Here is a 14,304-nt window from a genome sequence, read left to right on the forward strand (position 1 = left end):
AAAATCCTCTTAGTCAATCCAATGACATCCTTGAAAGGATCAATGACCAGCTTTCCAAACTCAATATCACCAAAGGAGACCAAGTTAGAGCCATCACTCTAAATTCTTCTGAGAGTAGATATCCCAACAAAAGGAATTATTACTCCAGACCCTCTTTCCCAGATGTTCAGTTTGAAGAAGATACCCTTCACCCATCAGGAGCCACGGACGAACATGGAATTCAAGCATGGAATATAGATGGAATGGCAGAAGGCCAAATCTATAATAGACTCTAAGAAATGGGGATGAATATCACAACTTACAAAATTAGAGGTTGCAGTGATAAAAACGCAGTTGTTTACCTTATTGCCGGTTTTACAGGAACTATAAAGAATTGGTGGGATAATAACCTCACCGAGCAAAACAAAGCAGAAATTCTTAACGCAGTCACTACCAAAAGAACTGTAAAAGTTTAAAATGGAGTAGAAACTGCTTCTAAAACAGTTGTCGAAGATGCAACAGCCACCCTTGTTTACTGCATCGCAAAACATTTCGTAGGAGAACCTAGACTCTTTCAAGATAGAAGTCTAGAAATCCTTAACAATCTTTATTGCAAAAAACTGACTGAGTTTAGATGGTATAAAGATATGTTCATCAACAAAGTCATGATCAGATTGGACTGCAATAATGATTACTGGAAAGAAGGATTTCTTAGTGGTTTACCCCCACATTTTGCTGAAAAGGTAAGGTCTAAAATTAGAGATAGGTGCGAAGGAAAAATCCCCTATCCTCATCTCTCTTATGGAGACCATATAAGCCTTATCAATGTCACAGCTATGGAACTTTGCACAGACCTTAAGTTAAAGGAACAACTTAAGAAAGAACAGAAAACCTACTCCTCAGAATTAGAAAGTTTCTGTCAAGATTTTGGGTTCCCAGTTTTAAAGCCCCCTTCCTCCAAAAAATTAGGAAAAGGAGAAAGAACTTCTTCTAGTTACTCTCGCAAGAGAAGATCTTCCAAAAAAAAAAGAGTATAGAGATAAACCCAAATGGAAATTCAAAAGAAAATCCTCAAAAGGAACTTCCGAAGACACTTGTTGGACTTGCGGTAAGAAGGGACGCAGATCCAGTGAATGTCCCAAAAACAAAAAAAAGAAAAACAAAGTAAATCTACTAGAAGTAGATGAAGAAACTAAGAAAAAACTCTTCTCCATTATAGAGGAAGAAGAATCTGAATCACGCTCAGACTACTCCTCAGAAGGAGAAAGTGATGATGAGTTCTTGAATGTCGCCCATGACACCCAGACAGAAGAAGATTCAGAATGCAACTGAAATGGAGCATTCTACATGTGTGATAGCAAATATATCAATGTTATATCTGAGAATTCGATAGAAACTTTATTTTCTACTATCGAACATATTCAAGATAAAGATGCTAGGAGAAAGTACCTCTTTGAATTACAAAACTTAGTTACCAGGCAGAAAGATGAAAGGTCTGAAGTAACTCCTTTTAGCATGAAACAAATCATGGAAAGATTTGACTCCAAAAAGGAAGAACCTTCCATAGAGTTATTAAGAGGAGAAGTTAAGACTCTCAAAAATGAAATCAGAGAAGTCAAAGCAAGACTTCACAAAATTGAGATTGAAAATCTCACTAACCAACTCCAAAAAGAGACCACCAGTCAAGAAAAATCTTCAAAGGCTATTCTCACTGAAGAAACTGACGAAGAAGACTCTCAGACCGAATCTCACAAGTTTGAATCTGACGCAGGTAAATCTGACGCATATATAAAAACTATTACAAGAATTAGACCTCAAAGCTCCCATATTTTGATAAAACTTGTCATTAACAATGATTTTATACTTAACAAAATTGCCTTGTTAGACAGTGGTGCTGATAGAAACTGCATTATAGAAGGATTAATTCCTACAAAATACCTTACTAATGGAACTACCAAATTATACAGCGCCACAGGTGAGTGTATTTTGATTAATTATAAACTTTCAGATGCCCATAGTTGCAATAATGGTATTTGTCTTTCTAATGATTTTGTTATTACTAAAAATATTAATGAAGAAATTATTTTAGGAATACCCTTTATCACTCAAATCAAACCATATCTTTCAGATTTTGATGCTATACAAACAAAAATTTTGGGAAAAGAATTTGCATTTCCTTTTATCAAAACTCTTTCTCAAGAAGAAAGTAAACTTCTTCATAAACAGACTTCTTTTAAAATAAATCTTATTTCTCAGCAGATTTGTTTTCTTAAAAATGATATCAAAATTAAGCAAATTGAGCAAACTTTAAAAACCCCCAGAATGGTAACAAAGATTGCCAAACTCCAAAAAACTTTTGAAAAAGAAATTTGCTCTGATTTTCCTAATACTTTTTGGGATCGAAAATCCCACATGATTGAACTTCCTTATATTGATGGATTCGATGAAAGGGCCATTTCTATAAAAGCTAGGCCAATTCAAATGAACCATGAATTAATGGAGATTTGTAAAAAAGAAATTAGTATTCTGTTGGCCAATAAAATTATTAGACCTTCAAAATCTCCTTGGAGCTGTTCAGCCTTTTATGTTAACAATGCAGCTGAAAAAGAAAGAGGATCTCCTAGACTTGTCATCAACTACAAACCTCTTAACGCAGCTTTAAAATGGATCAGGTATCCGATTCCTAATAAAAGAGACCTTTTGAAAAGAACTTATAAAGCAAATGTTTACAGTAAATTTGACATGAAATCAGGATTTTGGCAAATACAAATTTCTGAAAAGGATAAATACAAAACTGCTTTCAATGTCCTTTTTGGACAATTCGAATAGAATGTTATGCCTTTCGGGTTAAAAAATGCCCCCTCTGAATTTCAAAATGTCATGAATTCTATTTTTAACCATATCAGTCATTTCTCAATTGTTTATATTGACGATGTTTTAATCTTCTCTGAGGACATTGATTCTCATTTTAAACAATTAAATAACTTTTATAATATTGTCAAGAAAAATGGTCTTGTTGTAAGCGCCAGGAAAATTAAATTATTTCAAACACAAATCAGGTTTTTAGGCCATGATTTATACCAAGGTACTTATAAACTAATTTGTAGAGCCATCGAGTTCTCTAATAAATTCCCTGACATGATCACTTATAAAACTCAGTTACAAAGATTCCTTGGAAGTCTTAATTATATTGATGACTTTATTCCTAAAGTTAGGCAAATTTGCAAACCTTTGTATGAAAGGTTAAAAAAGAACCCGGTTCCTTGGAGTAAGGAACAAACTACTGCTGTCGTTAAAATTAAGGGAATGGTAAAAACCTTACCGTGTCTAGGAATCCCCAACCCTGATCTTTTTATGATTGTTGAAACTGATGACTCTGATAATGGTTATGGAGGAATTCTTAAACAAAGAAAGTCCCAAGCATCACCAGAGCAATTAGTTCGTTACACATCTGGAATTTGGAATTTTGCACAAAAATATTATAGTACAGTCAAAAAAGAAGTTTTGGCCATAGTACTCTGCATTACTAAATTTCAAGATGATCTTATTAATAAAGAATTCTTGCTTCGAGTAGATTGTAAATCTGCTAAGGATATTTTGCAAAAAGATGTCAAAAATCTTGTTTCAAAACAAATCTTTGCTAGGTGGCAAGCCTTACTATCTAGCTTTGATTTCCAAATTGAATATCTTAAGGGAGAAGATAATTCTCTCCCAGATTTTCTAACCAGGGAATTTTTATAGGGAAAACCATGAGGCCTGGAGCACCAGTAACAATAGGCCCCTTTAAAGGGAAAGAAGTAGCAGCTAAAACTACTTCGGCTAAACCCTTTAACATCCGGCCTGAATTTACAGGACCTTCCAATTGTTATTTAGCTTTAGCCTAACTACCACCCATAAATCCTTCAGTATTCCCTCTGTTGCCTCCAAGAACGTCTTCAAACATGCTTTTCATGAAAAAACCTTTTGCTCAAACCCCAGAGCCTAGCTCCCTCTTTCCTTCAGGAAAACAAAGATTTTCCCAGTCTCAAACCAAAGACAGCTACACCATGAAAGCTCCTGAGAGCTTTGCTGAAGTAGTAACCCCAATCGCTTATCCTTCCAAAACCAAAGAAAAAGAAAAATTTAGTCTTATTTCTTAGTAGGTTATCCCAATCTTGGCTCTAGATAAAAAGTATGAGAACTTTGAGATCAAACACCTCCTAAAACCCCTGTACACAAACAGGAACTACGTGGATACTGAAAGTCCTCTTAAAACTAGATTATTCTATGAGTTCATCTCAGTAGACACTGGATCAGTTGAGATAGAAAATGAATTGGCAAATAAGAACAATTCGGATAGCATCGCCTATTCTAAGTTTACTATTAAAAAGATTTTAACTCCTTTTGAATGGCAGGTTGACCATTTACATACCCCCATCAATTTCTCTAGAGAATATAGGCCCCAAACTTACAACTGGTGGGACTATAAACAAGCCTCGTTTAACTTCATGTACTTACGACCTTCATCCCATACCTGATTCATAAGGTATAGCCCTGAATTGGCAAGATCCATCATCCCTAGATGGTTCTATTAATGGTGGCAATGCTTCAGAGGAAACCACAACAGTTTACCAAAATTATTTTTTCAGAAAAATTCAGTCAATTTCAAATTGATCAAGGCATTTCTACTTTACCAGAACACATTCAGTTGTGTAAATATTTTATTCAAAAAAGAATTTCTTACATTTTAAGTTGGACTTTTAAAATTAATGAATTTGAAATAATCAAATATTTATCCAAAAAAATCCTTATCAAAGGATGGTCCCCTGCCCCTAAAGAAATTCAATCAACTTCCTTGAGAAGTCCTCCTATTACTCATAAATCACCAAAGAGTGATCTAAAGAAAAGACTCGAAAAAGCCTTATCAGACTTTGAAAATAATAATGAAGAGGAAATCCTTCAGCTTCTAGAAGAAGCCTCTTCTCAAAGTGATGACAATGGGAACAAGTTAAATCCCAATGGAATAGCCAGAGCCTATCTAAATCCATTTGACTAAAATCCTAATTGAGTGTTTAAAACACGGAATAATTAGTCTTCCAAATAGAGATACAAAGTATCACAATTATTATGGAAGAAAAAGACAAGTCTCTAAAAGAGATGGAATGTCTTTTGATTTAATCAAAATGGACCCTACTGAATCGAAAGTTTTTTTAACTTATTCAGAAAAGAAGACAAGCTCCCGACAAGCTTTTGACCACTCAAAAGAAGTGGATCCCTGAAGACAGACGTCCACCAACTAATGGACCCCTTTAAAAATAAGGTAATCCTCAACAGCCAATCAGAAGAAGGACTTTTAGGATTTCCTTTATATCATTTAGTCTATATAAAGACTTGTATCATTTCATTACAAGGCATCAGAAAATTTTCACTAGAAATTTCTCTTACTCTTGCTCATATGTAATCATGCTTGTAATGCTTCCGCTTCTTTAATAAATCATTCAATTCTGTTATTCCAGTAAGTTTACTCTTTTAAATACTACTCATTTACAGTATTCATGATCCGTTTTATGGTATCAGAGCCATGTTGTTTTATTATCTAGTTATGCATAGCTAAACAATCTTTGCCTAGATTATACTTATTCTTTGATAAATTTTTAGTAATAATTAGTTCTTAGTATTATTATGTCCTATTTATAACACATGCGTGTCTTAGTCTAAATTCATATGTATGGATATTATTTTTGGTGATTAAGGTGAGGTGTAGAGACCTTGTCAAGTAGTTCCAATGCCGACAAACAGTCGTTTAGCCGACAGATAGGTGTTTTAGACTATAAGGTAGTTTATTTGACAAACTCTTGTAAAATCCAAAATCCTTAATTTAATATCCTTGTTATAATTCCATAATTATGCTTTCAGACTTAGAAATACATGTATTATAATTTGTTCATAACTTTCTTAAGAACTAACTATTGCTATTCACTTATCATCTTGCATATTATAATCAAAGGCATACCTTCTTAAATGAATAATCATCAGTATACTGTCAATAGTGTTAATCTGTCTATCTCTAAGGTAGAAAATGATTTGCAAAACTGGTCTATTCCAAAAGAACCTTTTGAAAAGATTTACCAGTTAGGTAATTTTTCACTTTTTAAAAAATATAATATTAAGACGTGTGAGTCTACTATTGCTATCAATAATTGCCTTGAAACTATAAAGTTAGTAATTGCTGCTGATATCAATAGATACCAGAAGGAGTTTAAGTTCCTTCATATTGATCTTGTTCAAGTAGCTGTTAAGCCTCTTTTCCGTAAAGGTTTGAATATCCCTATTTGTATGTTACTTAGGGATGATAGACTTCTCAACTTTGATGATTCTCTGTTAGGAGTATTAGAAAGTAACCTCGCTAATGGCCCGGTATACTTTAATTGTTATCCCAATTTCTTGGTAGATATCCATGATCTAAACATCATGGATACCTTGACACTTAATATCAAAACCAAGAATATGAACAGTAAGGCCGACACCAGAGAAATTGCTGTAATATATAGGGTATATTACAAGCTAATGAAAACCACTATAGCCCCAAAGTCTATATCCATTAGCGTCAAAGGAGTCACTATGCTCATGGAAGCAAACTAAGAGCACAGTACTACCTTCGTCCCCAGGCTTCTAAAATGGGACAACATCCTGACTGACGAAGAATGGAAATTTGATTCCATTACTCATCCTTTACCTATTTGCCCAGATAGATCTCCAATCAACAGGGTTATTCAATTTCAAGATCGATCTATTAACCTTAAGTTTTTAAGATCCAACTTTTGCAGTCAAGCTTCTTCAAGTAGAAGAATGTCTTCGGCTAGACCTTCTTCTTTTTGCCCCCAGGAGGGAGATGATTCATCCAATGAACCTACTGATTAGGGAAAATTCCATGAAGTAGACTTCTCTGGAACCATCCCATAGGTCTATTATGAAACTGTTGCTCCTGATAGTCCCACTTTTAGCGATATAAAACCAGAGCATAAAAGAAAAGAATCTCTAGGTGTCCTAACTGCCAATGATATCTTTTTCCCTGACAAAAGGAAGCTTAACAAGTGGTGGAAACTTCCCAAACACCAGAACAAAGTTGACTAGTACAAAGACACTTACTCCCTAGAACAAAGAACCTCATTTAGAGACAAATGGTTTAGAGACATGGAAAGATTCAAAACAGAAATTGGATTTTTCAAATGGTTTGAACACTTTGGGCAAATAGATGACACCAAATCATCCCTCCAAGTCCTTATTAACAAATGGTACACTAGAGAACAGGTGATAGAAAGTGTCACTCCCCCTGTAGAAGGACTTAGTATTCCCTATAGAAAAAATATCCTTAAACCTTCTCCTTTCAAAAAACCTCTTAAAAAGGATACCTCTCTTCCCACAGCTGCTGATATTAACAGCATTTATGAACAAAATAACTACACCAATCAGGTTCTTCATATAGTGTCAAAATAAATAGAAGAATCCAAAAGCAACTGTTACAATGGAATTACCTAGATTGGAAACAAACCTAGTACTTCTTACTCTGTCCTCACATTGAGACTAACCCTATTTTTAAGATTCCGGAATTTTCTAAAGAAGACTTTCCTAAATTAGAAAATCGTCTTAGTCAATCCAATGACATCCTTGAAAGGATCAATGACCAGCTTTCCAAATTCAATATCACCAAAGGAGACCAAGTTAGAGCCATTACTCTAAATTCCTCTGAGAGTAGATATCCAAACAAAAGGAATTATTACTCCAGACCCTCTTTCCTAGATGTTCAGTTTGAAGAAGATACCCTTTACCCATCAGGAGCCACAAATGGACACGGAATTCAAGAATGGAATATAGATGGAATGGCAGAAGGCCAAATCTATAATAGACTCAAAGAAATGGGGATCAATATCACAGCTTACAAAATGAGAGGTTGCAGTGATAAAAACGTAGTTGTTCGCCTTATTGCTGGTTTTACAAGTACTATAAAGAATTGGTAGGATAATTACCTCACCGAGCAAAACAAAGCAGAAATTCTTAATGCATTCACTACCAAAAGAACTGTAAAAGTTGAAAATGGAGTAGAAACTACTTGTAAAATAGTTGTCGAAGATGCAACGGCCACCCTTGTTTACTGCATCGCAAAACATTTCGTAGGAGAACCTAGACTCTTTCAAGACAGAAATCTATAAATCCTTAACAATCTTTATTGCAAAAAACTGACTGACTTTAGATGGTACAAAGATATGTTCATCAACAAAATCATGATCAGATCGGACTACAATAATGATTACTAGAAAGAAAGATTTCTTAGTGGTTTACCCCTACATTTTACTAAAAAGGTAAGGTCTAAAATTAGATATAGGTGCGAAGGAAAAATCCCCTATCCTCATATCTCTTATGGAGACCTTATAAGCCTTATCAATGTCACAGCTATGGAACTTTGCACAGACCTTAAGTTAAAGGAACAACTTAAGAAAGAACAGAAAACCTACTCCTCAGAATTAGGAAGTTTCTGTCAAGATTTTGGGTTCCCAGTTTTAAAGCCCCCTTCCTCCAAAAAATTAGGAAAAGGAGAAAGAACTTCTTCTAGTTACTCTCGCAAGAGAAGATCTTCCAAAAAAAGAGAGTATAGAGATAAACCCAAATGGAAATTCAAAAGAAAATCCTCAAAAGGAACATCCGAAGACACTTGTTGGACTTGCGGTAAGAAGGGACACTGATCCAGTGAATGTCCTAGAAACAAAAAGAAGAAAAACAAAGTAAATCTACTAGAAGTAGATGAAGAAGCTAAGAAAAAACTCTTCTCCATTATAGAGGAAGAAGAATCTGAATCAGGCTGAGACTACTCCTCAGAAGGACAAAGTGATGATGAGTGCTTGAATGTCGCCCACGACACCCAGACAGAAGAAGATTCAGAATGCAACTGCAATGGAGCATTCTACATGCGTAATAGCAAATCTATCAATGTTATATCTGAGAATTCGATAGAAACTTTATTTTCTACTATCGAACATATTCAAGATAAAGATGCTAGGAGAAAGTACCTCTTTGAATTACAAAACTTAGTTACCAGGCAGAAAGATGAAAGGTCTGAAGTAACTCCTTTTAGCATGAAACAAATCATGGAAAGATTTGACTCCAAAAAGGAAGAACCTTCCATAGAGTTATTAAGAGGAGAAGTTAAGACTCTCAAAAATGAAATCAGAGAAGTCAAAGCAAGACTTCACAAAATTGAGATTGAAAATCTCACTAACCAACTCCAAAAAGAGACCACCAGTCAAGAAAAATCTTCAAAGGCTATTCTCACTGAAGAAACTGACGAAGAAGACTCTCAGACCGAATCTCACAAGTTTGAATCTGACGCAGGTAAATCTGACGCATATATAAAAACTATTACAAGAATTAGACCTCAAAGCTCCCATATTTTGATAAAACTTGTCATTAACAATGAATTTATACTTAACAAAATTGCCTTGTTAGACAGTGGTGCTGATAGAAACTGCATTATAGAAGGATTAATTCCTACAAAATACCTTACTAATGGAACTACCAAATTATACAGCGCCACGGGTGAGTGTATTTTGATTAATTATAAACTTTCAGATGCCCATAGTTGCAATAATGGTATTTGTCTTTCTAATGATTTTGTTATTACAAAAAACATTAATGAAGAAATTATTTTAGGAATGCCCTTTATCACTCAAATCAAACCATATCTTTCAGATTTTGATGCTATACGAACAAAAATTTTGGGAAAAGAAATTGCATTTCCTTTTATCAAAACTCTTTCTCAAGAAGAAAGTAAACTTCTTCATAAACAGACTGCTTTTAAAATAAATCTTATTTCTCAGCAGATTTGTTTTCTTAAAAAGGATATCAAAATTAAGCAAATTGAGCAAACTTTAAAAACCCCCGGAATGGTAACTAAGATTGCCAAACTCCAAAAAACTTTTGAAAAAGAAATTTTCTCTGATTTTCCTAATACTTTTTGGGATCGAAAATCCCACATGATTGAACTTCCTTATATTGATGGATTCGATGAAAGGGCCATTTCTATAAAAGCTAGGCCAATTCAAATGAACCATGAATTAATGGAGATTTGTAAAAAAGAAATTAGTATTCTGTTGGCCAATAAAATTATTAGACCTTCAAAATCTCCTTGGAGCTGTTCAGCCTTTTATGTTAACAATGCAGCTGAAAAAGAAAGAGGATCTCCTAGACTTGTCATCAACTACAAACCTCTTAATACAGCTTTAAAATGGATCAGTTATCCGATTCCTAACAAAAGAGATCTTTTGAAAAGAACTTATAAAGCAAATGTTTACGGTAAATTTGACATGAAATCAGGATTTTGGCAAATATAAATTTCTGAAAAGGATAAATACAAAACTACTTTCAATGTCCCTTTTGGACAATTCGAATGGAATGTTATGCCTTTCGGGTTAAAAAATGCCCCCTCTGAATTTCAAAATGTCATGAATTCTATTTTTAACCATATCAGTCATTTCTCAATTGTTTATATTGACGATGTTTTAATCTTCTCTGAGGACATTGATTCTCATTTTAAACAATTAAATAACTTTTATAATATTGTCAAGAAAAATGGTCTTGTTGTAAGCGCCAGGAAAATTAAATTATTTCAAACACAAATCAGGTTTTTAGGCCATGATTTATACCAAGGTACTTATAAACTAATTTGTAGAGCCATCGAGTTCTCTAATAAATTCCCTGACATGATCACTTATAAAACTCAGTTACAAAGATTTTGGGTTCCCAGTTTTAAAGCCCCCTTCCTCCAAAAAATTAGGAAAAGGAGAAAGAACTTCTTCTAGTTACTCTCGCAAGAGAAGATCTTCCAAAAAAAAAAGAGTATAGAGATAAACCCAAATGGAAATTCAAAAGAAAATCCTCAAAAGGAACTTCCGAAGACACTTGTTGGACTTGCGGTAAGAAGGGACGCAGATCCAGTGAATGTCCCAAAAACAAAAAAAAGAAAAACAAAGTAAATCTACTAGAAGTAGATGAAGAAACTAAGAAAAAACTCTTCTCCATTATAGAGGAAGAAGAATCTGAATCACGCTCAGACTACTCCTCAGAAGGAGAAAGTGATGATGAGTTCTTGAATGTCGCCCATGACACCCAGACAGAAGAAGATTCAGAATGCAACTGAAATGGAGCATTCTACATGTGTGATAGCAAATCTATCAATGTTATATCTGAGAATTCGATAGAAACTTTATTTTCTACTATCGAACATATTCAAGATAAAGATGCTAGGAGAAAGTACCTCTTTGAATTACAAAACTTAGTTACCAGGCAGAAAGATGAAAGGTCTGAGGTAACTCCTTTTAGCATGAAACAAATCATGGAAAGATTTGACTCCAAAAAGGAAGAACCTTCCATAGAGTTATTAAGAGGAGAAGTTAAGACTCTCAAAAATGAAATCAGAGAAGTCAAAGCAAGACTTCACAAAATTGAGATTGAAAATCTCACTAACCAACTCCAAAAAGAGACCACCAGTCAAGAAAAATCTTCAAAGGCTATTCTCACTGAAGAAACTGACGAAGAAGACTCTCAGACCGAATCTCACAAGTTTGAATCTGACGCAGGTAAATCTGACGCATATATAAAAACTATTACAAGAATTAGACCTCAAAGCTCCCATATTTTGATAAAACTTGTCATTAACAATGATTTTATACTTAACAAAATTGCCTTGTTAGACAGTGGTGCTGATAGAAACTGCATTATAGAAGGATTAATTCCTACAAAATACCTTACTAATGGAACTACCAAACTATACAGCGCCACGGGTGAGTGTATTTTGATTAATTATAAACTTTCAGATGCCCATAGTTGCAATAATGGTATTTGTCTTTCTAATGATTTTGTTATTACAAAAAACATTAATGAAGAAATTATTTTAGGAATGCCCTTTATCACTCAAATCAAACCATATCTTTCAGATTTTGATGCTATACGAACAAAAATTTTGGGAAAAGAAATTGCATTTCCTTTTATCAAAACTCTTTCTCAAGAAGAAAGTAAACTTCTTCATAAACAGACTGCTTTTAAAATAAATCTTATTTCTCAGCAGATTTGTTTTCTTAAAAAGGATATCAAAATTAAGCAAATTGAGCAAACTTTAAAAACCCCCGGAATGGTAACTAAGATTGCCAAACTCCAAAAAACTTTTGAAAAAGAAATTTTCTCTGATTTTCCTAATACTTTTTGGGATCGAAAATCCCACATGATTGAACTTCCTTATATTGATGGATTCGATGAAAGGGCCATTTCTATAAAAGCTAGGCCAATTCAAATGAACCATGAATTAATGGAGATTTGTAAAAAAGAAATTAGTATTCTGTTGGCCAATAAAATTATTAGACCTTCAAAATCTCCTTGGAGCTGTTCAGCCTTTTATGTTAACAATGCAGCTGAAAAAGAAAGAGGATCTCCTAGACTTGTCATCAACTACAAACCTCTTAATACAGCTTTAAAATGGATCAGTTATCCGATTCCTAACAAAAGAGATCTTTTGAAAAGAACTTATAAAGCAAATGTTTACGGTAAATTTGACATGAAATCAGGATTTTGGCAAATATAAATTTCTGAAAAGGATAAATACAAAACTACTTTCAATGTCCCTTTTGGACAATTCGAATGGAATGTTATGCCTTTCGGGTTAAAAAATGCCCCCTCTGAATTTCAAAATGTCATGAATTCTATTTTTAACCATATCAGTCATTTCTCAATTGTTTATATTGACGATGTTTTAATCTTCATTGAGGACATTGATTCTCATTTTAAACATTTAAATAGCTTTTATAATATTGTCAAGAAAAATGGTCTTGTTGTAAGCACCAGGAAAATTAAATTATTTCAAACACAAATCAGGTTTTTAGGCAATGATTTATACCAAGGTACTTATAAACCAATTTGTAGAGCCATCGACTTCTCTAATAAATTCCCTGACATGATCACTTATAAAACTCAGTTACAAAGATTCCTTGGAAGTCTTAATTATATTGCTGACTTTATTCCTAAAGTTAGGCAAATTTGCAAACCTTTGTATGACATGTTAAAAAAGAACCCAATTCCAGAGCAATTAGTTCGTCACACATCTGAAATTTTGAATTCTGCACAAAAATAATTATAGTACAGTCAAAAAAGAAGTTTTGGCCATAGTACTCTACATTACTAAATTTCAAGATGATCTTATTAATAAAGAATTCTTGCTTCGAGTAGATTGTAAATCTGCTAAGGTTATTTTGCAAAAAGATGTCAAAAATCTTGTTTCAAAATAAATCTTTGCCAGGTGGCAAGCCTTACTATCTAGCTTTGATTTCCAAATTGAATATCTTAAGGGAGAAGATAATTCTCTCCCAGATTTTCTAACCAAGGAATTTTTGCAGGGAAAACCATGAGGCCTGTAGCACCAGTAACAAAAGGCCCTTTTAAAGTGAAAGAAGTAGCAGCTAAAACTACTTCGGCTAAACCCTTTAACATCCTGCCTAAATTTACAGGACCTTCCAACCGTTATTCAGCTTTAGCCCAACTACCACCCATAAATCCTTCAATATTCCCTCTATTGCCTCCATGCACGTCTTCAAACATGTTTGTCATGAAAAAACCTTTTGCTCAAACCCCAGAGCCTAGCTCCCTCTCTCCTTCAAGAAAACAAAGATTTTCCCAGACTCAAACCAAAGACAGCTACACCATGAAAGCTCCTGAGAGCTTTGCTGAAGCAGTAACCCCAATCGCTTCTCCTTCCAAAACCAAAGAAAAAGAAAAATTCAGTCTTATTTCTTTGCAGGTTATCCCAATCTTAGCTCTAGATAAAGAGTACGATAACTTTGAGATCAAACACCTCCTAAAACCTTTGTACACAAATAGGAACTACGTAGATACTGAAAGTCCTCTTAAAACCAGATTATTCTATGAGTTTATCTTAATAGACATTGGATCTATTGAGATAGAACATGAATTGGCAGATAAGAACAATATGAATTGGCAGATAAGAACAATCCGGATAGCATCGCCTATTCTAAGTTTACTATTAAAAAGATTTTAACTCCTTTTGAATGGAAGGTTGACCATTTACATACCCCCATCAATTTCTCCAGAGAACATATGCCCAAACTTAAAACTAGTGGGACTATAAACAAGCCTGGTTTAACTTCATGTACTCACGACCTTCATCCCATACCTGGTTCATAAAGTATAGCCCTGAATTGGCAAGATCCATCATCCCTAGATGGTTCTATTAATGGTGGCAATGCTTCGGAGAAAACCACCACACTTTACCAAAATTATTTTCAGAAA

At 34.1% G+C, this 14,304-nt stretch overlaps 1 protein-coding gene across 1 annotated transcript; it reads left to right on the plus strand.

The window, feature by feature from the left end:
- The first annotated feature begins 1,326 nt into the window (after positions 1–1,326).
- Positions 1,327–7,092, plus strand: LOC129890517 (uncharacterized). Its single transcript, XM_055966056.1, has 5 exons — positions 1,327–1,750; positions 1,865–1,954; positions 2,579–2,651; positions 6,204–6,375; positions 6,922–7,092. Exons 1-5 carry the CDS (start codon positions 1,327–1,329, stop codon positions 7,090–7,092), a joined length of 930 nt encoding a protein of 309 aa, XP_055822031.1.
- The last annotated feature ends 7,212 nt before the right edge of the window (positions 7,093–14,304 follow it).

Source organism: Solanum dulcamara, chromosome 5 (assembly GCF_947179165.1).
Source record: "Solanum dulcamara chromosome 5, daSolDulc1.2, whole genome shotgun sequence".
NCBI classification, from domain to species: domain Eukaryota; kingdom Viridiplantae; phylum Streptophyta; class Magnoliopsida; order Solanales; family Solanaceae; genus Solanum; species Solanum dulcamara.